The sequence below is a fragment of the Protopterus annectens genome, chromosome 5.part0 (assembly GCF_019279795.1).
Source record: "Protopterus annectens isolate FY-2018-M chromosome 5.part0, PAN1.0, whole genome shotgun sequence".
NCBI classification, from domain to species: domain Eukaryota; kingdom Metazoa; phylum Chordata; order Ceratodontiformes; family Protopteridae; genus Protopterus; species Protopterus annectens.
The window spans coordinates 973773999-973801306 of record NC_056735.1 but is presented as its reverse complement, the minus strand read 5'-3'; the positions used below and the strand labels follow the sequence as shown (position 1 = coordinate 973801306).

General features: G+C 43.0%; 1 protein-coding gene across 2 annotated transcripts in view; it reads right to left on the bottom strand.

The window, feature by feature from the left end:
- The window catches only part of LOC122802910 (nectin-1-like), a 2017182-nt gene that overhangs the window by 1514494 nt on the left and 475380 nt on the right, over positions 1-27308 (bottom strand). For both annotated transcript variants that reach the window (XM_044072733.1, XM_044072732.1), the window contains exon 3: positions 14428-14730. In XM_044072733.1, coding sequence (XP_043928668.1) covers positions 14428-14730 — 303 coding nt within the window. The remainder of the gene's footprint in view (positions 1-14427; positions 14731-27308) is intronic.

The window sequence follows — 27308 nt, the reverse complement described above, 5'->3', positions numbered from 1 at the left end:
TTCCAAGAGCCCGTTTTCAGTGGAGGCCTGGGGAGAAAAGCTCCATATTACATACAAGTAAAGAAGAAATTATACAATTCATATTACATACAAGTAAACAAAAATGAAATTATACACAGTAATGTGAAAAAGTACAAAAGAATAATAGCAAGACAAAAACAATTCTTAAACATATTTACAAAGTTGTTTAGAGAACTATTTATACAATAATTAAGTTGGTAGAGGCAAGAGAATAGCGTTTACTCAGTTAATAAGAGTTCACAATTATAGCGAAAACAGTTATTAGATGAAGGATAGAAATTTGAAGGTTGTAGTGTATTTAAGTTTTAGCAGAAATGGAAGAGATAAGGGTGGGAAGTACACTGTTAGTAGAGCAGAGATTACAGTTTCTGGAGTATTCTTAGAGAGGGGGTTGAGTGATAGTAAAAGTGGAGTTCACACATGGAAGGTGTGAATGCCATAGTTAAACAGTATCAGCTAGTGTAGATAGTAAAGATTAATTGTTCTCAGTAAGGCGGGATGAGGTCAAGGACTATATACAGTATTTACATTATATATACATTTAAGGCAGAAATGCCTAAGGTAGAAAAAACATTTGAGTTAGAGGGAGGCAGAAGTATTGGAGGTCTTTAGATTTATAGTGAGGTAGCTGTCTAGGAGGACAGCCTAGGGTGGAGGAATATGTAAAGAGGCAGCTGTTTAGGAGAGTAGCCTGGGGTGGAGAAGTACGTAGCGAAGTTGTATGAGGAAGCAAGCATAGATGAGTTTAAGCAGGTTAAGTAGGGAGAATACAGTTACATTTCCAATGCTGGGCAAGGTAGGAATGAAGCTGAGTTTTAAAGTATTCATAGTTTTCAGAGAGTCTAAGAGAAGAAGGGAGGGAGTTCCATCTTTTGGTTAAGGAAGAAGATAGGAAAAGTTGACCAGCGGGACGTGTAGGTTTGTATACAGAGAGGAGAATCTGGTGTGCAGATCTCAGGGCTCTCTGGGGGATGTAAAAGGGTAAGATGTTTGCTAGAGCAAGGCATAAAGTTGGTTTGAAAATTAGTTTGTAGGCAGTACTGAGTTGAAGGAAGTTGAGTTGACTGGGAAGTTCTAGCCACTATAGCAGGTGGAGAGATGTGCAGTGGTGGGAGGAGTGATTAGCTTTTGTTGCGAATTTAGCAATTTTATTGTAATATGTTTCTAGTTTAGAGGAGATGGAAAAGGATAAGTTGGTAAGTAGGGAGCACCATATAGAAGAGAATGTAGTAAGTAGATAGTGGCAAAAGTTTGTCTGGTAGAAGAAGAGAGGAACTGGGAGTGTCTATATAGCATGCCAAGTTTCTGGTTAGTTTTTTTAATGTTTAGCTGAATATGTGTGTCAAATTTTAGGTGTTCATCTATGGTTACTACAAGTAGTTTAGCAGAAGGGACAGTTTCTATAGTGGAGTTAGTATGGCTAAAGATACTGAAAGATTGTTAGTCAAGCTGGAGGGTTTTTGAGGGGGAGAAAAAAAAATTGGATTTATTATCATTTAGGGAGAGATGATTTTGAAGCATCCAGTTTTCTGTGGTTGAAAAGGCCAACTGAGTTTGTGCTAGGAGGTCAGGGAGATTAGGAGCAGGGCAAACTGATGTTAAGTCATCTGCGTATTGCACTATTTTAGTGTTAGGCATGGCAGCACAAAAATCATTAATAAATACATTGAAGAGCATTGGGCCGAGTATGGATCCCTGGGGAACTCCAGTTGGGGTGGGTAGGAAGGTTGAGGTGCCAATTTGCCATTTTACAGCTTGGGATCTATTAGATAGGTAGCTGTTGAACCATGATAGGGTGTTCTGTGAGAGATTAAGATTAGAAAGATGATTTAGAAGCTGGGTATGAGAGACCGTGTTGAATGCTCTGGAAAGATCTAGAAGGATAGTGGATACAATTTCTCCAGAATCACGGGCATGATTTACTAAGACTAAGAAAGAGAGAAGAGCAGTTATTGTACTATGTTCAGGATGAAAACCATGTTGTGTTGGGTGAGGAGGTGATTACTGGTAAGGTAAGGCATGAGCAGGAGGTGGATGCATTTCTCAAGTATTTTTGAGATTGGGAAGAGAATGGCTATTGGACGGAAGTTAGAGGTGGTATTATTTTTACCTCCTTTATGGAAGGAAAGGATGAAGGCTGCACACCACAGCTTGGGGACATCTCCTGTATGGATCTATTGATGAGAATGCTGATGGGGACGGCAATGCCATCAGCGGCAAACTTTAGATAGAGAGAGGGAATATTGTCTGGGGCTGAGGAGCATGACTTAAGTTTAGAGAGAAGTTTTTTTTTATGTAGGTTGTGGAGATGGGCTTTAGATGAAATGTGGGGGGGTTAGGATTGGGGGGTTTGGAAGATGTGAGGGATGTGGGTTTGAGGAGAGAGGAGGAGTTGTGATTGGGGAAGGTCTTGGAGAGTTCAGCTATGGAGTTGGTAAAGAAGGAGTTGCATAGGGTGGCCAATTCAGTGTCAGTTTTACTGGTGTCAGGACAAGGGTTGCTTTTTGTACCGGGATTTAGTAGAGAGTTGATAGAGGTGCAGAACTGTTTGGGGGCTTTGAAGTGATTGGTCTGGAGTTTAGTGTAGTAAGACTTATCTGTTATGATGTGTTTTTTGGTTAGGTTACAGAGATGCTTATATTTAAGAAGCATTTCAGGAAGTTTGTATTGGTGATATAGTTTCCAGGTCTTGTCTCTTTGTTGCATTAGTGTTTTAGTATCCTTAGATAGCCAGGGGGCAGGGTTGGATTTTATTCATTTAGTTCTAGGTGGGGCATGGGAATTTAGGATATCTAAGAAGGTTGTATTGAAAAAATCTACAGCGTTATCTAGAGAAAGGGTCCTTAGATTATCCCATTTCGTTAGTTTGAGGGTGTGAGAGAAAGGAGAAGGATTAAAGTTAGTGAGGTTGCGAGTATGGATGTATTGGTGAGGGTGAGGTTTCAAGTGGGTTGCTCGATGGATAGCAGGGTAGTGGTCACTCATGGTGTCTGGTAAGGTACCTGAGTGTAAGATCTTATATGGGTGGGAGGCATGGATCCAGTCCAGAGTGGAACCTGGGGGGTTGTTTTCATTGGGTCTGGTGATGCTATTTATTAGTTGAGTGACATTAAAAAGATTAACAGATATAGATGGATTGGAGCCATTGATTTTGTTCCAGTCGATGTTCATGTCACCTAATATGCAAGTCTCGAGCTTAATATTAGTTGAAGCCCACAGAAGAATGTCTTCTAGGGTGGTAGTGTTGTTACCAGGGGGAATATAAAGGGCCATAAGACAAATGCTTTTAAAGTTGCTTAGTTTGAGTATTCCTATGACTAATTCTGCATTATTGAATTGAGGAATGGGACTTTGGTAAGGAGAGATGAAGTGTCGGCTTGAGTAAATTAAGGCTACTCCTCCACCTTTTTTGTTTGGGCGGTCACATCTAAGAGCCTGAAAAGCCTGGGGATAGGATTTCACAGTTGGAAATCTGGGGTTTTAGCCAAGTCTCAAAGACTGCTATGTCTGGCACTGTATGGTATAGCCAAGCATGGAAGAGGGTTGTTTTGTTCTTTAGACTCTGAGTGTTTATAGTAAGACATTTTAGGAATTTTTGGTTAGTAATATTGGATGAGATAGGAGAGGATTGGTGGTATTGGCTATGATAGGGGGAGTGGGGTTGGTATTAGTTTTAGGTCCGGAGTTGGGGTGAATATCTCCTGTTAGGGAGAGGCAGTAAGAGGAGGTGAAAAGTAGCTGTAGTTTGGGCTTAGTTGATTGTGGGAGGTTATAAAGTGATTTGGGTGAGTGACACTTGAATGAATTGAATATAAGTTTTAGTTTAAAGTGGTGGAGAATATTTGGTTAAAATAGAGAGGGGGATATATAGTCAAAGTGGGATATTGATTATTGACACGTTATAACATTGTATTGCTACTTAATGCTTTGTAATAATCCTGTAACATTGCTGTTTAATGCTTTCTCCCCGGGCCTCCACTGAAAAAGGGCTCTTCAGCTCAGTCGGACAATCCCGGTCAACAAATGTAAAATAAAATAAATAAATAAAAAATAATCTCTTTGGCAGGAGAAATCACCCAAGAAGCAGAAGAGCCAGAACCAAAATCTTTGAGGAACACTAACTCTTCCAGTGAAGGGTCTTTGGAGGACCAACCCCCTCTCTAAGAAGTTTCAGAATCTCCCTGAATGATTGGATGGGAGATAGGAAATTTACCCCGGGGATCATGTCAGTCGCCCTGCTAGACAGGGGCCTGTAGAAGTAAATATCGTGGGAAGAAATATCCAGGGAATTGTTATGGCTAGGCTTACATAGGCCCTAGGGCCGACAGCCTAGTACCAACCTATGAACCTATAAACATCCTCAAGGCAGTGCCTAGGGGAACCTTCTTCTTCATTGAAATCAGTGTCAGTGGTAGAAGATTCCCCGGGGGGAATCTAAGTCCCTCCTCTTGCACTTATATTTCTGGGGGACCTCTGCTGTGGGAGGTTCAGGACAAACTCAATCTGAGGTAGCTCGTTCTAGTCACAGGGATTATGGATAGGGCAGGAGCCTGTTTGCAATCTTTCATTTGTTGAGAATCTTGCTACCTGTTAAAGAATAATATCTATATCACATTTAGCACACCATTCCAGGATCCTTATCCTTTTTACACTTTTAATAATGCTATTCACATTTACTGAAAGCACTGTAAAATTATTACTTTTCCTTCTTTTTAAGTTTAAGGGAAGTATTTTAATTTTTTGTTTTCTTATTTATTTATTTTTTCCCGCAAATTACTATTTTTCTGAGTTTATGTACAACTATTTCTTGATCCTCAGAATCAGATTTTTTATTGTTTTCATTAACTGAAACGCATAAAACTATTCCTTACCTTTCTTTTTAGTCATTGGTGATGTATTTTTAAATCTTTTTTTTCTCACCCTTATCCTAGCACCTATCAAATTTATTTTGTTAGCATCCTTTATAGTCCATTCACAAACATCTGATTTATCACTTTCAATTTCTTATTCATTTTCAACACTCTCAGCATGTTACCTTCATCCTCCTGAAATATAACATTTTTATCTAGGTCATCTTTCATTACTTCATCCTCTTTTTCCTTAACACCTTTTCTTCCTATAATCAAACCACACACTTCACTTTTACATATTATGCAATCCTTTTCGCACATACTCATCATATGAACTTTTCCCCTTGCATTGTTTACATATTATTTTTATGCAATCATTTATTACATGATTGAAAACCACAAAAAAAATAATTTTGGCTGTCCCATACACCTAGATATAGATATTATTCTGTTACCGTCTATATATATATATATATATATATATATATATATATATAATACCTGGTAAATGCTTTATCCCATCTTTATCCTATCTTTTTCATACTTTAACATAACATCTATTTCCTACCCCCACCCCCATTCCAAATACCCCTCTCATCTTTATCTTTCACAGTATTAGAAACTGAATAATACATAAATGAAAAATAATCTTTAACATCTTTTAACTCAATTGAATCAGTTCAAAAGTGAACACACACTTTTTTAATCAAGTCCCATGCCCAGAAAATATAAATTCATTCCACGGGTAAGAGTCCTTTTTTTCTCAATTAAACAAAAATCTTCCATTAACTCTTCAGTTTCAAATTTTAAGTCACAAAATGTTTCTTTCCCCAAATAAATCTTGATTATTATTCTTTCTTCAACACCTTTTGTTCTTCCAACTGTATCAGCACATGATTTTCCAGACTGAATCTCACCTGTAGCCTTATGTTCATCCAACTCACAAATCATTTCCTTTCCACCCAAATCACTGTCCATTCCAAAAACCTCTTACCATCCGACCATGAAATCTCAAACTCTTCTCCAGGATCACCTTTGTTCAATAGACAAACTAGTTTTTCATCAAGCAAACCACCAGATGCTATTTCAGTTACAACAAATTCTTCAAAATTCTGAAGTTTAAAGTCAGACAAATACTATTTGTACTGGCCACTCACTTTTCAACAGTTTTCTGTCCGACTGACAGAACCACACTGCTATCACCAACATGACAACTCTCTTTCCCCTCCATTACTGCACAGCTTCTCATAGCTGCCTCCAAATTATGAATGGAAGAGAAAATGCAGCAGCAAAAAATAAGGGAAGTCCCCCAATAAATTTTACAAATTTCCCCAAGTAGTAGAAAAAACACCTCACGTTTCACGTGAAAGTGGGCTGCTAGTCTAGTGGGGCAAACCTGGTCAACAAAAAATAAATACAGAAATCCAAGGCTACTCTACAGCATTTCACTCAGTGAGTTTTCTGGATTCCAGCTAAATATTTTTGCAGCTGTCTAGTGCCTTACACACACAGAAAAACACCTAAAACAACATAACAAGCAAATTCCATTTTGTACTCACAAGCTCTTAGTTCTACCACACTCATAGGACACCTATCACTTAAAAATGTACATGGTCTCTCAAAAAGCTTCCCTCCTAGTATTTAATAAATGTAACTTACTTTTTCAGCTGTTCCCTCTAGAAGTTTTAAAGATATTGTTTTCAGATTAACAGTATTGCAGGATTCATTTAAGCAGTTGTAGACATAATATGATATGACTGGCAAAAAGCCATATTGATGTGATGCTCAGAAAAAATGTACTCAGAGTACAAACTGTATGCCTGGCTACACCCTTACCAACTTCCAAGCATGAAGTTAGAAACACAAGCTGTGATACCCAAAACACAAGCTCCAATACCCCAGTGTAACACCAGTGGAATTAAAAAAAAAAAAAACAAATGAGAAAGAAAAAATATACACAAATAAGAAGTTATGTACCTACCATAACGTTCCATGTTAGTTGTCTTCTTCTCTCCTTCTTTCTTGCTGGTTGGTTTCGGAGCCGATCCTCGGCTCCGACTCGGCCATCTTCAAAAGCTTGAGAGCTGCTTACTGGCTCGAGGCCCCCCCCATATCCCATGATGCCTGGCGCTAGATACCCAGATCTCGTTTGGTAACCTAACTACAGACATAATAATAACAATTATAATAATACAGTAAACTGTAGTAGGATACAGGAACCTACCGATGAGACTGACAGTCAGAAGTAATAGCCAGAGAAGACTCAGCCAGTGATAAACAAACCTAAGGTACTCTTCTCGGTCTACTAGGATAGGGGGATGGAAGGTGGGATGCAAGAAAGAAGGCGAGAAGAAGACAACTAACATGGAACATTATGGTAGGTACATAACTTCTTAATGTTAAGTTGTCTATCTCGCCTACATTCTTGCTGGTTGGGACAGCATCCCTAGCACCTCAATCCTGGGTGGCTCATTGGAAAAGACTCTTCAGAACAGTGGAACCAAAATCAGCTCTGCTCCTGGAAGCCACATCCAGCTTATAATATGAAATGAAGGTATGTGGATTAGCCCATGTAGCTGCCGCACAAATAGTTTCCATTGGCAATCTGGCCTGAAAATCCACAGAAGTAGCTAGAGCTCTGGTGGAGTGACCTTTGGGTTTAGCAGGAAGCTCTTTATTTCTTAACTGATATATAAAAGTAATAGTAGAAGACAACCACCTAGATAAGGTGACTTTTGACACTGGTATACCTTGTTTTCCCTCAGCGTAGGACAGGAACAACTGGTCTGATTTTCTGATTTGCTTGGTTCTATGCAAGTAAAAGCGTAGTTGTCTATGAACGTCCAGCTGATGTAACTTGTATTCTGCCTTGTTGGAATAATTTGGAAAGAACACAGGTAGTTCAATGGACTGATTCAAATTATAATCAGATGTAACCTTTGGAAGAAAGGAAGGGTTAGTCCGAAGAGAAACTCTATCATTGTGAAAAACTAGGTAAGGAGGACGAACACAAAGAGCCTGAAGTTCAGAAACTCTTTTGGCCAATGTAACTGCAACCAGAAGAAGGGCTTTCCAAGAAAGAAACTTCACGGAACAAGAAGCTGCCGGTTCAAAGGGGGGGTAGTATCAGGGAAGCTAAAATCAAATTCAGATCCCACGGAGGAGGGGGATCTCTTACTGGGGGCCTGAGTAGAGTGGTCCCTTTAAGAAAGGCTTTACAAAGCTTATGGGACATGATGCTTGAATCAGATAGGCCCATATGAAAGTTTGAAATTGCAGCTAGCTGAACTCTAATCGTGGCAGAAGAGGATCCAGCTCGAAAACGTTCTGCTAGAAATTCTAAAATATGGTGTACAGGGGCTGAGAAGGGATCTATATTCCTGGGTCTCTGCCCATAAGGAAAAACTTTTCCACTTACTAGCATAAGTTTTTCTAGTGGTCGACTTATGTGAGGATAAGATGATTTCACACACCGAGTAAGAGATGTTGGGAAGCCTGGCTAAGGTCGGAAGTGGGGAAACCAAGCAGTAAGCTGGAGAGATTGAAGAGATTGGTGTAGCCCACCAGATTGATGGATCAGGAGGTCAGGAATTGGGTCCAGGGTCCAGGGCTGCTCCAGAAGGTGATGATGCAGGAACGGGAACCAAATTTGTCGAGGCCAGTAAGGGGCAATGAGGATCATCTTACATCCCAATGTGGTAGCTGAATTAGTTTGGGAATCAGGGGAAATGGAGGGAATGCATAAAGAAGTCCCTGAGGCCAATCGTGAACTACAGCGTCTCTGGGGAAGTGTCCGGGAAGAGGGAGGAGAGAGAAGAAACTGTCGCACTTGCTGTTGAAGGGGGTGGCAAAAAGGACGCAGCAAGGCTGACCCCACTTGCGGAAGATTTTGTCCGCCACAGTCTGATTGAGAGACCACTAGTGAGGCATGAGAATTGCTCAGCACAGCCTGTCTGCTATAACGTTGGACTTCCCAGGGATGTGCGCTGCTATCAGAAGCCATTGGGAAGAGATCGCCCACTGCCAAAGTCTGAGTGCTTCTCGACATAAGGGGTATGACTTGATTCCGCCCTGCTTGTTGATGTACCATACTACTGACATATTGTCTGTTTGAATTGCAATGATCCCGGTGGGAAGAGAGTTCTAAAGAGCTTGAAACGCTAAAAGCATGGCTCTCATCTCCAAGACATTGATATGTAGATGGTGCTCGTGAGGCTGCCAGGTGCCTTGGACTGTTCTGCCCTGAAAATGCTCCCCCCACCCGATCAGGAAGGCGTCCGTGGTCACCGTAGCTACTGGGGGAGGAAGAACGAATGGTCTGCCCTGGTATAATGATGGGGAAACCATCCACCAAACAAGTTGGTTTTTGCATGACTGTGTGATCATTATCATGTGAGACATTGGGAGTGCTGGAAGGACCATTGTGTGAACAGCATCCACTGAAGAATCCTCATGTGAAAACGTGCAAGGGGGACTAGTATGACAGCAACTGCCATGAGACCCAATGTTCTTAGGACGAATCTGGCCTGAATCTTTTTGCATCCTAATAAGACCTGCACATGTCATCAAATGGCTAATACTCTGCCTACTGGGAGAGTCGCTGACATGTCCTTGTGTTTAAGTTTGCGCCTATAAAGGTGATAGATTGACAAGGCGACAATGCAGACTTTTCGAAATTTATTGTGATGCCTAGAGTAGAGCACGTTTGGATGGTGTAGTCTCTGGCTCGCAGCAGGTGATGCCTGGTGGTTGCAGTAAGGAGCCAGTCGTCTAAATATGGAAACACCTGGAATCCTTGCCGTCTCACGAGCGGTGACTACTGCCAAACATTTGGTGAACACCCTGGGGGCTGTGGTGAGAGCAAAGGGCAGAGCTCTGAACTGATAATGACTGGCTCCCAGCCGGAAGCGGAGGAATCTTCTGGAGCGTCTGTCCATTTTGATAAGGTAGTACACGTCCTGAAGATCTATGGAGCACATCCAATTGTCCTGACCCAGAAAGGGTAAAATGGACTGTAGCGTCACCATCCGGAACTTCGTTCTTTGAACAGACCTGTTTAGTCTGCTGAGATCCAGAATGGGTCTCCAGTCCCCTGTCTTTTTTGGTACCAAAAAGAACTTTGAGTAAATTCCGGATCCTTGTTGGTCTGTTGGGACTGACTGGATGGCTCTTTTTCTTAGCAGTTTTGAAATTTCTTGAACTGCTTGATCCCTTAGATTGGGTGGAACATCTGGAAGGGATTTGTTGGAAAAGAGTGGGGTGCGAAAGAAGGGGATTTTGTAGCCTTCGGATATGATAGAAAGTACCCATTTGTCTTGTGTTATACTTTGCCAGGTTTTTGGGTACAGCGATAATCTTCCCCAGACTGCCTCCGAAGGTGGACAGTCGGGCAGCACTTCAGGGATTCTGGAAGAGCTTGTCAGAGAAGGATTCTCTTTGGCCCTGATTTTGCGGACCCCCTCTGCCCCTAGGGCGGCGTCTATTGTTGTTCCCTCCTCTGCCCCTGGAGGGGAACTCTCCATGTGTGTCAGGCACGGCTCCCTGGGGTTTCCGGAACCACATCTTCCCACTCTTCTGACCCTTGGGATACGGTCTTGAAGGAGTGTAAAAACGGACTCCAACAGCAGAGAGAGTCTTGCCTTCCAGCTCACGCCTGGTAAGGGTATCCTTCACCTGTGGTCCAAACAGAGCAGAACCATCAAAGGGGGTGTTGGTGAAAGATGCCCTGAAGGGTTCCGCAAAGTTGCATAACCGCATCCAAGCGTGTCTCCTCAAAGCCACACCTGTGCCTGCGGCCCTACTCGCTCCATCGGCTGCATAAGAGATGAGCCGCATGGAGGAGTTTACTACGGAATTTAGAGTCGCCAGCTTGGAGGCAATCTTAGCCTGAGCCCCTGCAGCTGATGGATCTTGAAGGGTTTATCCTAGCTCTTTAAGGAGATCCCTTTGAAGGTGGGTAAAATGGCACAAATAGTTCAGAGACCTCATGGAAAAGGTCGCTGAGGAAAACATCTGCTTTCCATATCTGTCCATCGTCCTAGATTCTTTATTAGGGGGATGGACAGACGAAAAAGTTTCGGCCAACTCCTTTTTAGTGGCCACTGCTACCACCATGGCATCAACGGGAACACGCTTGGTCACAAATTGCTTGTCTTGAGGGGCAGTAATGAATTTTGTGGGCCTGCAGGGAGTTGGTTCCATTGTGTCTGGAGCTGACCATGCCTTTCAAGCCACCACAGACATCAGAGGATCGAAAGGCGGAGACACCCAGGAGGTGGAGGGTTGGAAAACAAACGCGTCCAGGAATACCGACTCATCCTCGGAAGGGTTAAGGGCAGTCCAGTTCCCCCTCTCCCTAAGGATTTCAAGGATGTCTGAGAAGGAGACATCCTCAGAGGGGGATCTCAAGGACCCTTCTGACTCCTCCAAGTTGGTATCTGAAGTGACAGACTCAGGGGAGTCAACATGCTTCCTCTTGTATTTCCTCTTTCGAGGGGGCTCCTCTGAATGAACGGGGGAGGCCTCAGAAGAGGAGGATACACCCAATGGGGTGCCCTGGAGCACTTGTTCCCCACACTTGGGGTCTGGAGGAGGGGCAGAGGCAGGAGCAGGCACCATGGGGGGAGGTGCCGGTGAGGCTGACTCAGATGCCAGCACACTCCTCATGACCTCGAAGGCGCCCCTTCCTGATACCGGAGAAGGCTCCTGCTCTGAAGAGACGGGTGGCTCCGAAGCCGATGTAGGAGCCAAACTCACCTATGCCGAAGCTCCGAGAAGAGGGAGAATGGGGTCGGACAAGGGTCCGATGCCACTCACCCCCTCTGAGCTGACAAGGGAGTCCCGGCACCCAGATCCCTCCAAGGACGGCACTATGGAAGAGATCGGAGCCGACGACAGAACCGAAAGGGGAGGTATCGGTGCTGACGGACCCACGGTTCCAGCCTCAGCATGCTCCGGCTCCGAACTCAAGGGATGAGTCGAAGGAGGAACTATTGCATAAACTGGTAGAGCCGAACCCTGATGAAGGGGGCTGGATAGCATTTTTGCCAGGGCCTGCGACTTTAAAAGTCTGCTCACCACTCTCTGCAAATCATGGTCAGATAGCCTAGACGACCGAGAAGAGTGGGATCAATGACTCCGCTCAGATTGCAACAAGGGTTATCCTGGAGCCGAGTGTATCGACTCCAAGGATGGTGACCTGGAGCATTTTCGACTCCCTGACGGTTCCGACAGAAGAGTCGGGGCCGACTGGGAGATAGGTACTTCGGCTCCAGTCGGAGCCGAAGTTGACTTAGAGATAGGTACTTTGGTTCCAGTCAGAACCGAAGTTGAAGCAGAAGCCATACCCGGCGACGGCTCTGAGCTGGGAGCCGACGGCTTCGATGGCCTAGAAGGTTTCACTGACTGAGTCTTGGCCGGTGATCCTTCAGGTTTAAGCAAACCCCTAATTATAAGCTTATTCCTACGCTCCTGCAGGACTCTTGGACTAAAGGCGTGACACACTGAACAAGAGTCCTGCAGGTGTAGGGAACCCAAGCAGTAGACACAAGAAGTGTGACCATCTGACAGAGACATTTTCTGACAGCACGAGTCACACTTCTTGAATCCCGACACTTTTGTGTCTTTAGACATTCCTGTAAAGGAAAATCAAATACAAAGAACAAGTACAATGGAAAGTAAGTAACTGGAAAAACACACACAATCCACACAAGTTACCACACCCTAACAGCACACACACACTATATAATATAAGACCTACAAACTACCACAATTTCTAATTAAACTTTTGTCTACCTTAAAAAAGAAAACAATGATAAGCCTCTAACTAAAACGGCTTACCTTAAAAAGGCAAACGGGAGTGGGGGAGGGAGAGGAAAAACTCTCTAAGGAGAAAACAAGTTTTTTTAAGGGGGATTAAATACTAACAAATTACCACAGAACCTACAACTATGCTATGACTATAAGTATATATCTAATAAATACAAAAAGTCCTAAATATTATGAACAAAGTGAAAAAATACGACTTGAGCCAGTAAACGCAACCTCGTAGCAGAAGCAGCAAATGAGATCTGGGTATCTAGCGCCAGGCATCATGGGATATAGGGGGGGCCTCAAGCCAGTAAGCAGCTCTCGAGCTTTTGAAGATGGTCGAGTCGGCTCCGAACCCAACCAGCAAGAATGAAGGCGAGATAGACAACTTAACATCATAGGTTACACCTTTACATGGCTCACATAAAAAGTACTGCTCTATAAAGGGTAGTGAATAACTGTAAGACACTGAATGGGCATGCAATACACAAAATGATGTTTGGACTGAAAAAGGAATGAGATAAACAAAGAAATTGTATGATATATGCACAAAGATGACGATACATGACAAGCTCAGACATAATACAAAGGCTCAGTTTAACAACATATTCCAAGTTTATGCTTAGTAAAATACCTAACTTCATGTTGCTCTTTTGGATATCAGAATCAAAACAATTCTGTTCAAATATGCCCTTGTTTTAGAAGTTACTTCAGACATGACTATTTACTGCAATGTTTATGTTATGTTGGTTTTACAAGAACAGTAAGCTGTACTAGCTAGAAATTTTGGCCCGGTGGTACAAGGACAGGGCATTCAGCAGTTGTACTACCAGTGACATGGGTTTACTTATGATTTCAGGTGGTTGGCATAAGGAAGCCACCTAGGACCTCCTTACCCTCTGCAGAAAGAGGGTATGAAATCTCACTCTTCATGTCTGCCTTTTAACAGAAAATGGAAGACAAAAATTTCAACAGTGCTGCTAATCACAACATTTCCCCACAAAACAACCACCCTACACACAGACAAAGGCACACACAGTCACACACACAAACAATGGCAACCAAGTATGAGGAAGTAATACATATGCAGTAATGTGCTCATGCATAACAATATTGCAGGCATTGTATAGCAAAGTGCAAGGGGATTGAATAGGGTTACATTTAAAAATAAATCCCTGTCATCCATACACAGTGGTTGTTTTGGGAAGATGCAAGTACATGTGCCTCTTCATTTAAGAAATCACAGCTAGCTACCTGGAGTACTCACCTTTTCTCTAACATGCAAATATGTGATCAGTCTCATTCCTGTTTTTGTAAATGTCTAGATCAGCCTCACTGCTGCTTCTGTCAATGTCTAGATCCACATTGGGTACAAATGACAGCTTCCACCTCTTCATCTGTTCCCCTACCTCTATCACACGGCATGGTTACATACATAAATCACACGTAATGGGCATTTAGTTGGGGAGAAGGTTGTCAATTAAGGCAGTGCATAAAAATATGTTTTTAAATCTATAAAGGAGAACAGCCCCAACATTCTTCTTCATTTATGATATTTTAGGCACAAATAATGTTAAGCAAATGTCCAGTTTCAAAAGTACAATTTGTAACTGAACATGGTTATATACTGATATGTGCAGAGTGCACTAAACATATTACTATATCCCCTCATGCTAGAAAGATGCTGATGTGCAATATTCTTATAATATATTATAATGCAGATATGCTTATACTGGTACATACATACACTGAACAATTAGCTTCATGGAGTAAATAGATGGTGGATTCAGGCCATCATGTCGTACTGTACAGCTGACTTCTTTCTGGTTCAAGCTTTGCACTGTAATGGCCTCAAGCCAACTTGTAACTGTTTTGGTTCCATTGCTATGATCTGATGTGGTACTGTTAATAAAAATATTGTCATGAGAAGGCACACTCCATGAAATGGTGGCAGCTGGTTTTCCAGAAGCTGCTGTGCATTTGGCTATGGTTGTCCTGTTACAAGAACCAATGACTCCAGGATTCACCTCTGATTTTACATTAGGGGGAACTGGAAAAGAGAAGATAGAAAATCAGTAGTGTACTTTATGTATAGCAACACATTTGTGTCTCAGAGCACATTTCCAGGCTTACTGTACAATAATATACTAATCCACAGGATAAGATATTCTACATATTTTGTTATTAAAAAAATACTTAAAGATTCACAAGTGCAGTTGTGTAAGGAACAGTAGATGTTCAAACAGGATCACTACTACGGTCATAACCTTAGGAAAATCAAAGCAATGTGAGTTCCAACAACCAGCCCAAATTCCACAGTTTTGCACCCTTTCCCCTGCCTAGCAGGCAGGGATGGCTGTTATGCTTATCTAATGGGAGGTGGGAGGGGTGCATGTACAGAGCACACCGGTTGTATTGATCTCCCTGGGGAAGTCCGCAGAGACAACAGCATGAGTGCTGCCTTGGGTTGAGTGGGGTGCCTTGCTAATGTCAAGGCCCATGTTGAATTAGGCATCCAGGCAAAGCTGATACCCAATGCACATCCCTTCACTGAGGTGTTGCAAACATGCACGAGGATGGGGAATTAAAGGGGAAATATACTCTCAAGTAGCAGCATGTTGCCGCACCAGGTGCCACTGTCTTTTCATCAGCCTTGAACATGGTTTAGAGATAATCCTGGCATGTAACTAGAGGCTTGGAGACCTGTGACAAGAACAGACATCCTGGGGGGAGGGTCACTGGCCAAATGCAGAGAGTGGAGAACTTTGAATACCATGTGGTAGACACCATATGATCAAAGTTCCGCAACTTCGAAAAAAAAAATTAAATAACAGAAACTTACCCTGACGAGTTAAAGCAGGGGGGCAAGCCCCTCTGCACCACCCACGAGGGGGGCGCTGCCCCCCCGCTACTTCAATATACCAACTCCGAGATCGCGCTACAGTGTAGGAACGTGAAATTGTCTCTTTCCGCACCGTACTCTGTTAAAGTGCAATCTCAGAGTTGGTATACTTAAGTAGCAGGTGGTGTGGGGGGCACACTTTTTAGGTTTTCAGTTTTTTATGTTAAAATTATTTTAAATGCAATTCAATGTTTTAATAGTTCGATGCATAAAGTTTAATGTTTATGCATTCAAACTATTAAACTTTTGTTATTATGATATGAACCCCTTGAGATTAGCATACTGTGTACAGCTCAATGTAAATTAGTTCACTTTCAGTTTATGTAGATAAAACAGCACTGTGCTGAATTCTATACTGGCAGAGCTCCCCATTTGAAGAGCCATAGTACTCAAAACTATTTAAAATCAGTCGTATGTGAACCACTGTCATTTTCAGCTCAGATTTAACAGCAAATGGAAAGAAACCCTGCAGCCAACTTAAAATTCATAAATTTCTACACCATTTCAGATACTTCAAGCTACTTGTAATTCAAATAACCCACAGGGCATTGCAGCGTAAATATTAACTTTTAGGTGTACCAAGCATATGTGTAATAGTCCCTCCCTAGCTGCAGGCACTCAGCCACTCAACAATGAAGGGTCACCACAAGACAATATTCCAAGGACTTTACATCCCCATGCTTATCTAAAGTACCTCATAGAAAGTACGAAACAGTGTCCCAGTAGGTAAAGAGGTGTCTCAGTGGGAAAACAACCTGGCCATGTCACAGGGCTCAGCCAATAATCCCCATCATTACTTTTAAATTCGTTTTATTCCCTTATGTTTAATTATGCGGCTTATGCTCATCACTGGCTCCAGTGTCATTTTTGTTATAGTTACCAGAACTTACCTCTGCTTTCAAAATAAAATTATTTTTGTTAAAACTAATATACGAGTACACAGTTCAAGCTTCAAGTTTATTTCTGTACTTAATTCATAAGCACATTATGAAACAGGACAAATAAGGACACAAAGTGTAATTTACTTACAAAACTGCTAGAACAATCACAAATTTACTGTATTAAAAGACAGACAAAAAATGGAAAAAAAAAATTGACACAAAAATTCAAAAAACATTCCACTTTTAGTAAAGACATGTAAACCTCATCATAAGTCTACAGTTCCTGGGCCTGACTAACAAGACCATTTCAAATACTGAGTGACAAAATCATGGCCCTCCACCTTCTTAACGAAAGTGCTTATCCTTTCTAAATAAGCAAAACCATGTAAGGAACCTGGCACAAACAAACATCTTCCTGAAACAAATCAAATAATTCATTCATCTTGTAGCAAAGGCAAGAATGCTTGCAACAGATAAATAGAAAATGCCAGGGCAGCACAATAACCCACTTAGTAACACTGTTACAATACAGACACGACAATACAAGTTTCACAGACTGAATTCTCACAAGCTGTCAGACTCATTAAAATAAAAGGCAAAGTACAAAATGTGTGATACAATGAAAATGCACAATGGAAATCATCTCTATGCAAAGGGGCCACTGGCCAAGTGGCAATAACCTGAATGAGAAAGAGAGAAAAACAAAGAATGAACACATACATTCTAGCAACAGTAAGCAGCCATCTAACAATCTTTGGATTTCAGCAAGCCATGGGAGCTCATCCCACTCAATAGGACTATAAGACCCAAGTCATAACCTGCTGGTCTAGTTACAAAATGAAACAGTCAGCTTAGTGGCCTTTAAACAAATGTTTAGGCTTGACTTGCAAGGAAATGTATTGGTCATAAAAACGTCATCATCCTGGTTATGTGTTACTATGATAAAGTTTAATAATGGTGCCTTACAGGGAGCATGTCAGTCTACCACATGGGCTAAACTCTTGGCTAGGCTTAGAAGGGCCTCAGGGCCAATAGCCTAATAACCTCTTGTGATCTTATGATCCTAATAAAGGTGATTTCAGCGAAGGCAAAGAAACCAAAGCCAGCTCACCAAAAGTGCAGACTGTCTTTTTCTCCACTGTTGTGCGACCTTGGAGTTGGTACATATAATTCAGGGGGGGGGTACCCCCACATGAGGGGTGGAGGAGGCTTGCCCCCCTGCAAAAAAAAAAAAAGTTTTAATTTTTACCAAAGGAGGTTTTAACAAACTGGTTTTGGTTTATTTATGTTCATCAAAAACCACCTTTGATAGAATGGCTTCAATCCTGCTTTATGATGTTGTATATTAAGCATATCACAAACTCATTCACAGCGTAATATTGAATGTTGGAGTATGCATTTGTACTTTTAATGTACACTTTTCTAACTGCAATTACAATTTAGGCAGACACAATGGGCAATGACAGGTAATCCACTGTACAAAAGTACAGTTTTGTACCTACCATAAATGTAGATGTTCGAGTGTATACCCTGCTGCAGTCATCACTCTTGGATTATCCTGCCGTCAGGCTGTCCCGCAGTCGGCCCGAATTCCAAAGTCTTAGTCCGGCGTCGGTTGCTGTCGCTTCTTCCCTGACATCAGTGCACCAGGGGTATATAAGAGGCATCTGACGCCATTTTCTTCAGTTTTTCTTGCCCCAGATGTCAGGTGCCCCCAAAAGGTAGGCAAAAGATATATATGTAGCTAGATAAAAATAAAACAATACCTTTAGGCACAAGCAAATACACCACAGAGGTTGTATAGGATAGAGTGGTAAAGATAAGTTCAGCTAGTACAGAGGGGATGGAGGGAGGGTAACCTGGACTGCAGCAGGATATACACTCAAACATCTACATTTATGGTAGGTACAAAACTGTACTATGTTCATCGTGTTACCTTGCTGCAGTCATCACTCTTGGGTTGAATCCCAGAGCTAAGGATGGGAGGTGGAGTCAAACAGGGTTAGAGGTGGCTAGAAGGCCCTGCAAAACTGCAGTGGCGAAGCCAGCTCTAGTCTTAGAGTAAAGTGGTAAGTGATAGTGTTTGGTGAAGGTGTGTACTGAACACCAAGTTGCAGCTTCCAGAATATCCTTGGTTGGCAACCCCCTGAGGAAGGCTGTAGATGTAGCTGCTGCCCTGGTGGAGTGGGGCCTTATAGTAGGAGGAACTGGTTTTCCATGATGGGTGTAGCAAAAACGTATGCAATGCCCTATCCATTTTGAAATGGTCTGTTTTGAGATAGCCTTTCCTTGCGATGCTGTAGCATAGGATACAAAAAGCTGGTCAGATTTTCTGAAAACCTTAGTCTTATCCAAGTAGTAATGTAGTTGCCTGTGAATGTCCAAGGAATGCAGGAGTCTTTCTCCTTTGTTCTGTGGATTAGGGAAGAAGGTGGGTAAATGGATGGTTTGATTTAGAGCCACACTGGATACCACCTTTGGCAGAAAGGAGGGGTTAGTTCGTAGGGAAACTCTGTCTTGATGAAAAATGAGGAAAGGTTCTACTGCCATTAGTGCCTGAAGCTCTGAGACTCTTCTGGCTGAAGTAATTGCTAGCAGCAGGGCAGTCTTCCATGATATAAACTTTAAATCAGCTGAGAAAGCTGGCTTAAAAGGTGGTAGTGTAAGTTTTTCCAGAACAAAGTTGAGGTCCCAAGATGGTGATGGTGCTCTCCTGGGATGCCTAATGTTTTTGGCCCTCTGAGGTATTGCCTTAGAAGTGGATGAGAAAATAAGGGGGGATCCGTGTTGTAGTGAGCTGAAATAGCTGAGGCATGGATTTTAATAGATGAAAAGGAAAGTCCTTTGTGTAAAAGCTCAGTTAAATATTGTAGAATCTGAGGTATGTCTGGTTCAAGGGTATTTTGGTCTTTAGCTTGGTTCCAGGCGCAAAATCTTTTCCATTTGTCTGAGTAGGCTTTCCTGGTGCTGGGCCTCCTGGCCTCCAGAATGACATCCATAACAGCTTGTGAAAGGGGTGCTGGCTGTTTGCTTAGGTGATTTGCCATGCAGCCAAATTTAAGGTTTTGAGCTGGCTGTGTAGAATCTGACTGTTTTGCTGTGTGAGCAGATGAGGAATTTGTGGTAAAATCCATGGTGGGCCGTGGGCCATGTTCCGTAGTAGTGGGTACCAGTGCTGGCGTGGCCAGTCCGGGGCAATGATTATCATTCGTGTTCTCTCCATCCTCACTTTCAGCAGTACCTTTATGAGAAGGGGTAATGGAGGAAAGGCATATACTGTCAGCATTTTCCAACTGAATGAGAGTGCATCCACTTTCCAAGCTTGATGGCGAAATGTCCTTGTGCAAAATTTTGATAGCTGATAGTTTTGGGGGTTGGCAAACAGGTCTATGTCTGGGTGCCCCCATTTTTGAGTTATCATTGCAAAAATTTGTGGATCCAGTTTCCATTCGTGGGGATCCATGATGTTCCTGCTTAGGTCGTCTGCCAATGTGTTTTTTTTTCCTGGCAGGAATTGAGCTTGTAAATTAACTTGGTAAGCCAGTGCTGTGTTCCACAAGGTCATTGCTTGCCTGCATAGAGGGTAGGAGTGTGTACCCCCTTGCTTGTTTATGTACCACATTACTGTGGTGTTGTCTGTCCTTATTATCAGCTGTCCTGGATGTAAAAGGTCCTTGAAGGCTGTCAGAGCATTCTGTACAGCTAGCATTTCTTTTTGATTGATGTGCAGATTTCTTTGCTCTGCAGTCCATATGCCTTGAACGCACTGTCCTGCCATGTGTGCCCCCCAGGCATAGTCCGATGCATATGTTGTCATAGTTTGCCTGGCTGGGGGTAAGGTGAAAGGCTGACCCTTGTTGAGGTGACATGCCTGTGACCACCATAGAAACTCCTGTTGAAGGCAGGGAATGAGAGGTATCATTGTTTCCAAGCTGTGGCTGTGTTGAGTACATACGCTTTTCAGGTACCATTGTAATTTCCTCATATGCAGTTTTGCAAATGGTATAAGTAGTATGCAAGATGCCATGAAGCCCAAGGCCTGCAGAATTGTTCTTGCAGGGAGTTGGGTCTTTGTTGCCATTATTTTGAAGTATTGAGTTAGTTGTAGTTGCTTTTCTGGCTTGAGATAAGCCATCTGGGCCATTGTATTCAAGCTGGCACCCAGGAATGTCATATTTTGTGAGGGTACTAGTTTTGATTTCTTTTCGTTTACCGTGTACCCTAGGCAACTTAGAAGGTGTTTTACAAAAGCCAGATGTTGTAAGAGAATGTCCTTACTTTTTGCTTGGATGAGGCAGCCGTCCAGGTATGGGTATATTTCAATTCCTCTTTGTCTGCAGTATGCAATTACTGGTGCCAGGCATTTTGTGAAGACCCTGGGAGCAGTAGATAAGCCAAAGGGCAGTGCAGAGAATTGGTAATGGGTTGAACCTGCAATGAAACGGAGGTATCTTCTGCAATTTTGTCTGATAGGGACATGCAGGTATGCCTCCTTGAGGTCCAACGTTACTAGCCAAGCTTTCTTGCCCAACATGGGAAAAAGCTGCTGTAGTGTTAGCATCTTGAATTTGGGTACTTGCAAGAAGGTGTTTAGAATTGAAAGGTCCAGTATGGGTCTCCAAGCATTGTCCTTTCTGGGGACTAGAAATAGCCTAGAGTAAAATCCTTGGCCTTGTTCCTGTGTAGGTACCAGTTGAATAGCTCTCATGTCCATGAGAGCTGTAATTTGTTTTTGTGCCTCTGCTCATTGATTTTGTGGCAGGTTTGGCATTCCTTTTATCCTTGGCATGGTGTGGAAATGGAATCTGTATCCTTGTGAGATAATGTCTAGGACCCATTTGTCCTTTGTGAAGATGTGCCAGTTGTCTGCAAAAAGTGCTAATTTTCCACCCAAGGGAGCTGCCAGGAGAGCTTTGCTTGGCAGTTTGAGGTTTAAGTCATCATTGTGTTTGTCTTCTAGTAGCTTGTGATATGTCCTCTCCTCCCTTCTGTGTTGCAGTGGCCCATTGGCTAGGTTTGTAAGGCATTTGTGCTTGACCTCTGCCCCTTGGGCATCTGTATTTACCCCTCTGTGGTCTGTCAGAAGCTGAAAAGGACCAATTCTTTGTTGGCCAATTTCTGCTGAAGCGTGGGGGTTGTACCTGTAAGAAATCTCTGACCATCTGCATAGATTTTGCCTTATCCTCCATTTTCTTTAACACCTCTTCTGCTTTAACCCCAAATAAGACATCCTGCTGTAAGGGTGCATCTAGCAACTTTGCTTTAACATGATCAGGCAGAGTTTGTTCCTTTAACCAAGCATGTCTACGTATAACAGACCCAGTGACAGCTGCTCTACAGGAAGCTTCCAAGGAATCAAATTCACATTGTAAAGTATGTTTGCCCACCTGTTCAGCTGCATGCAACGGATCCTGCATTTCCTTGAATTCAGACTGTTGAGGGTGCTTGCTCATCTTTTGTTTTAATTGAGACATTAGGAATTGCTGGTATTTCAGCATGTGAAATTGACAATTTAGTGCTCTCATAGCTAGAGTAGCTGAGGTGTAAACCTTCTTCCCCCTCATATCTAGTGCTCTGGAGTCCCTTTCAGAGGGTACTGGATTTTTAGCCATAGAAGCCTTAGCCCCTTTGGGACCCTGGGAGATTGTCTCTGGGTCAGCAACAGGGCTTTTGTAAAGGAATTTGTGTGAGTCAGGCACTATAATATCTGTCTGGTTTGACTGGAGCAGGAGGAAGGGAATCTGGATTCAGACTAGATTCTAAGTAAACATCATCCACAATTAAAACTGGAGGGATAGCAAGTGGTCTGTGCTGGGGAAGTAAAATAAACTCTCGGAGCCTTTTCTTTGAGTCGGAGTAGTCCTGACTTTCCCAGTGGAAATGTTCCCTCATGGTATGTAAGGTTTCCCCAAAGGAATAGTCTTCAGGGGGAGAAGCTGAGGGAATGGAATCTTCAGCATCAGAATCTTCACAAGGGGGAAAGGAGTAATCCTGCTCCTCAGAGGAGTCTGAGGAAATAGAAACTTGGTCAGAGGAGGCATAATCCTCCTCTTGTCTAGGCCTTTTGTCTGGGGGGGTTGGGAACCCCTGATCAGAGTAATCAAATCTTCAGCCATCTTAAGCATCTGTTTTTTAGGCATGGGGCCTTGAACTGGAGACTGAAGTACAGGCTTTTTAGGTTTTAGTGGAGTCTTTAGTTTAGCATAAGATTTAATGGTTAGAGCAGTCAGCCTGAAGACACCTTCTGAAAACAAAGGTGTTTCCCCAGCCACGGCTTCTCCTTCTGTAATGTTGTCGGTAGGGCCTGAAGAGTCGACCTGCGTCAGCCTAGTACTCTCAATTTGAGAATCCGAAGCGGTCTGGGGTTCCAGTTCTGCGGTCGTCAGGGGCTGAGTAGGCGCCTCACTGAAAATCAAAGAACCGGCGACCGGCCCAGCCGAGGCCTCGGAGTCTGGCTTGGATCTAGGCTGCCTATCCTTATCCTTGCATTTTTTTATGCACGCCTGTAGTCAGTTGCACCGACGGCATAGTGTAATTAAATTTTCTACTGAAGTAGTGTCATGTGCTGGGCCTAGGCAAGGTATACAATAAGAATGAAAGTCCTTATGAGGTATTTGCTTCCCACAAGAAATACAATTAGTAACTTTTTCTGACATCGGACTGAGGCAAGAAAAGGTTCCCCAACAGGGTACTTAGCTTTTGAAGACTTCGGACTGAAATTCGATTAGAAAATCTCAGGTGTCGGCCGACTGGCACTTGCGAACTGCTTCTGCTTCGGGCACTGTGTGGCAAGAAAGACTGAAGAAAATGGAGTCGGATGCCTCTTATATACCCCTGGCGCACTGACGTCAGGGAAGAAGCGACAGCAACCGACGCCAGACCAAGACTTTGGAATTTGGGCCGACTGCGGGACCATCTGACGGCAGGATAACCCAAGAGTGATGACTGCAGCAGGGTAACACGATGAACATCAAGTGCTGATACATCAAGAAAACAGGAAAGAAAAGTGCATGCTAATGTGATCAGCCACTGTTTTCCCAACTACTTTAGAACTTTTAGTTATGTACTTACCATAATGATAGCTGTATGGGATCCATCTCGCCTACATTCATTACTGACGGGCTCAGAGCCGAGAATCGGCTCCGACTCGGCCGCTATAACTAGCACGAATTCTCTCATTGGCTGGGCCAACCCTGTATCCCAGGATGCACCACGCCCAAACCCCCAGATCTTGTATGCCCCAATATTATCTTGCCACACACACACCACACCACAAGGATATATATATATATATATATATATATATATATATATATATATATATATATATATATATATATATATATATATATATATATATAAGAGGAGAAAAAAAATAATATCCTCAGAGGGATCAGAATACAAGTTTCCTCCAAGTCCAACAGGTAGGGGGAAGGAGGGCGGGTATGTAAGAATGTAGGCGAGATGGATCCCATACATCTATCGTTATGGTAAGTACATAACTAAAAGATGTAATGTGATCCTATCTCACCTACATTCATTACTGACGGGACAGCGTCCCTAGCACCTAAATCCTGGGAGGCTCACTGGAAAACACTCCTGAGCACTGTAGAACCAAAGGAAGCCCGTCCTCTGGAAGCCACGTCCATTTTGTAATGAGAAATAAAGGTATGTGGAGAAGTCCAGGTAGCCGCTGCACATATTTCATCTATGGATAGTCTAGCATGAAAAGCCACTGAAGTTGACATAGCCCTGGTAGAATGCACCTTAACTGGAAAGGGAAGATCCCTACCCGCTAATGCATAAATAAATGATATGCAGTCCCTAATCCACTTAACTATGGTGCCCTTAGTTACAGATCTGCCAATTCTATTGTCCGAAAAGGACACAAACAACTGATCTGATTTCCTCTCCTGTTGTGTCCTATTTAAATAAAACCTCAGTTGTCTATGCACATCCAACTGGTGTAATTTGTATTCCGCTTTGTTGGAAAATTGTGGAAAAAAGATCGGAAGCTCAATAGACTGGTGGAGACAAAAGGCCAAAGAGACCTTAGGGAGAAAGGAGGGATTAAGTCTCATTGATACTCTGTCCTGATGAAAAATCAAATAAGGAGGTTTAACAGAAAGGGCTTGGAGCTCCGATACCCTTCTGGCTGACGTTATGGCTACCAAAAAGGCAGTCTTCCATGACACAAATTTCAATTCGCAAGAGGCTGCTGGCTCAAAGGGAGAAGACGTTAAAGCTCTGAGCACCACATTTAAATCCCATGGCAAAACGGGTTGCAAAACCGGGGGCGAAGCAACCAGGCTCCTTTCAGGAAGGCTTTCCACAGCTTATGACCCATGAGGGAAGGCTCGTGTGCAACATGATAATTAGAGATTGCTGCCAACTGAACCTTTATAGTGGAGGCAGCCGAACCCTGTCTAAACAGTGTTGCTAAGAAATCTAACACTGCCAACATGGGGGCTGTAAGGGGATGAAGATCACATTGCTGAGCCCAAATTGCAAATCTCCTCCATTTACTACAGTATATTTTCCTAGTAGAAGACTTGTGGGAGGAGGACAGAATATGTAATACTTCCGGGGTAAGGATATGCTGTCTGACTAAGGTCGGAAGTGGAGAAGCCAGGCAGCGAGCTTGAGAGTTCGTAGGGATGGATGGAGCTGTCCTGACTGATGAGTCAATAGGTCTGGAGCTGGGTCCAGAAACCAAGGACAATCCACCGCATACTTTCAAAGGAAGGGGAACCAAACGTGACGGGGCCAGTGTGGTGCGATCAAGATCATCTTGCTTCCCAAGCAGGTAGCCTTCTGAATCACTCTTGGTAGAAGAGGGACCGGAGGGAAGGCATAGAGCAGACCGGAGGGCCAATTGTGGACTAGAGCGTCCCTTGGTGACTCCCCCTGTGGAGGGATCAAAGTGAAAAAACTGCTGCACTTTGCATTCAGGGGGCTGGCAAAGAGGTTGCAGCAGGGAAGACCCCACCTGGAGAAGATCTGAGCAGCCACTCGATCACTCAGGGACCACTCGTGAGGCATCAGAATAGCTCTGCTCAGCCTGTCTGCTATCACATTGGACTTCCCCGGAATGTGCGTTGCCACTGGAAAGCACTGGGAAGCGATCACCCAATTCCACACTCTCATGGCCTCCCTGCAAAGGGGATAGGACTTGGTTCCTCCCTGCTTGTTCAGATACCAGACAACGGACATGTTGTCGGAAAGAATCACCATAGTTCCCCTGGGAAGAGAGCTGTGAAGTGCCTGCAACGCTAGAAGCACCGCTCTCATCTCCAGAACACTGATATGCAAGTGAACCTTGTGGTTTTGCCACGTACCTTGAACCATCTCGCCCAGATAATGCCCCCCCCACCCTATCTGGGAGGCATCCGTGGTTACTGTGGCAATAGGGGACGGGTGGGCACAAGGGTCTCCCTTGATTCAGGTTGGACGAGAGAAGCCACCAACGCAGATCCTGCCGGCATCTCTCCGTGATGAGAATCGGATGGGACAAGGGACAATCCTGATATGACCACTGGGCCGCAAGGAGCCACTGAAGTATTCACATGTGTAACCTGGCTAGCGGAACTAGCAGAATGGTAATTGATCCCAACAAGTGAAGAACCATCCTGGCTTGTGCTTTTTCCCGGGGTAGTAAAGCCAGAACTTGGGCCTGTAACACTTTTATTCTCTCTGCCGGAAGAAAAGCTCGCATTTCTACAGAGTCTAACTCTGCGCCAATAAAGGCAACATGCTGTGATAGCAGCAATACAGATTTTGCCCAGTTGAATGAAATCCCTAGTAGATGGCCCAATTTGACGGTAGCTCTCATGGCTTGAATAAGACTACTTACAAAACTAAATATAATGTATTAGACCATGTTAGGTAAAGGCATAATTTACATTTGTATGCCTCTGTATCTTCAGAGATGCTTACCTAAAAATATGGGATACTTTCAGTGGTCATATTTACATTTTACAGTGATACTGTCATAAAGGCTGACTCATTTATTAAAATACATTTAATGACTTTCTTTTATAAAAATAAGGGTACTGGTGGTTGTAATTACCTTACAGAATTCAAAGTGTAAATATTTCATCAGACTTTTATCAGTAGGGAACACAGCAGTTTTGTGGGCTCCATATGATATGTTTAGCTTGGGATACTACCAGACAACATCCACAGTCTGCACAATATGCATATAAAATCAAACTCCAATTTTACAGGATAGCACCACAGCTGACACTATTCAGGCATCAAACTGAAAATTAAAGTTTATTTTGGCATGTTTATCAAGACAAGTGATTACACGAGAAAAACAAGAAGTAAAATATACATATTGGTACTCAAAATATAACAAATCAGGCTTCATTCTGGATGATGCAGTTACAGCAAGACGTTCTCCAGTTTGATTCTAGGCTGGAGTGCCTTCTGTGCGGAGTCTGCATGTTCTCCCTGTGTTCATGTGGGTTTCCTCCAATGTTACAAAGACATGCATCTGGAGCATTTCTCCCCGGGCCTCCACTGAAAATTGGCTTAGTTCCAAGCTGGACTTTCCCAGTAAACAAATGTTAAATAAATAAAAATAAGTTAATTTGTTAAAAAAATAATATGTATATTACTTAATGCAAGCATCTTCCCACCTTGTCTGCTTTTTTCTGTAGCTTCTCCCTCAACTGCAATCCAAATGGGGATAAGCTATCAAAAGGGGTGGTGTTCAAAGATGCCTTGAAGGTACCAACAAAAGAATAGTTTTAGAGGCAGAAGTGATGATGAATGGCTACTCACGAAACAGCTGCATGTGTTGTTCCATCAACTATATTATGTAACAGTCTCACAAAGAGG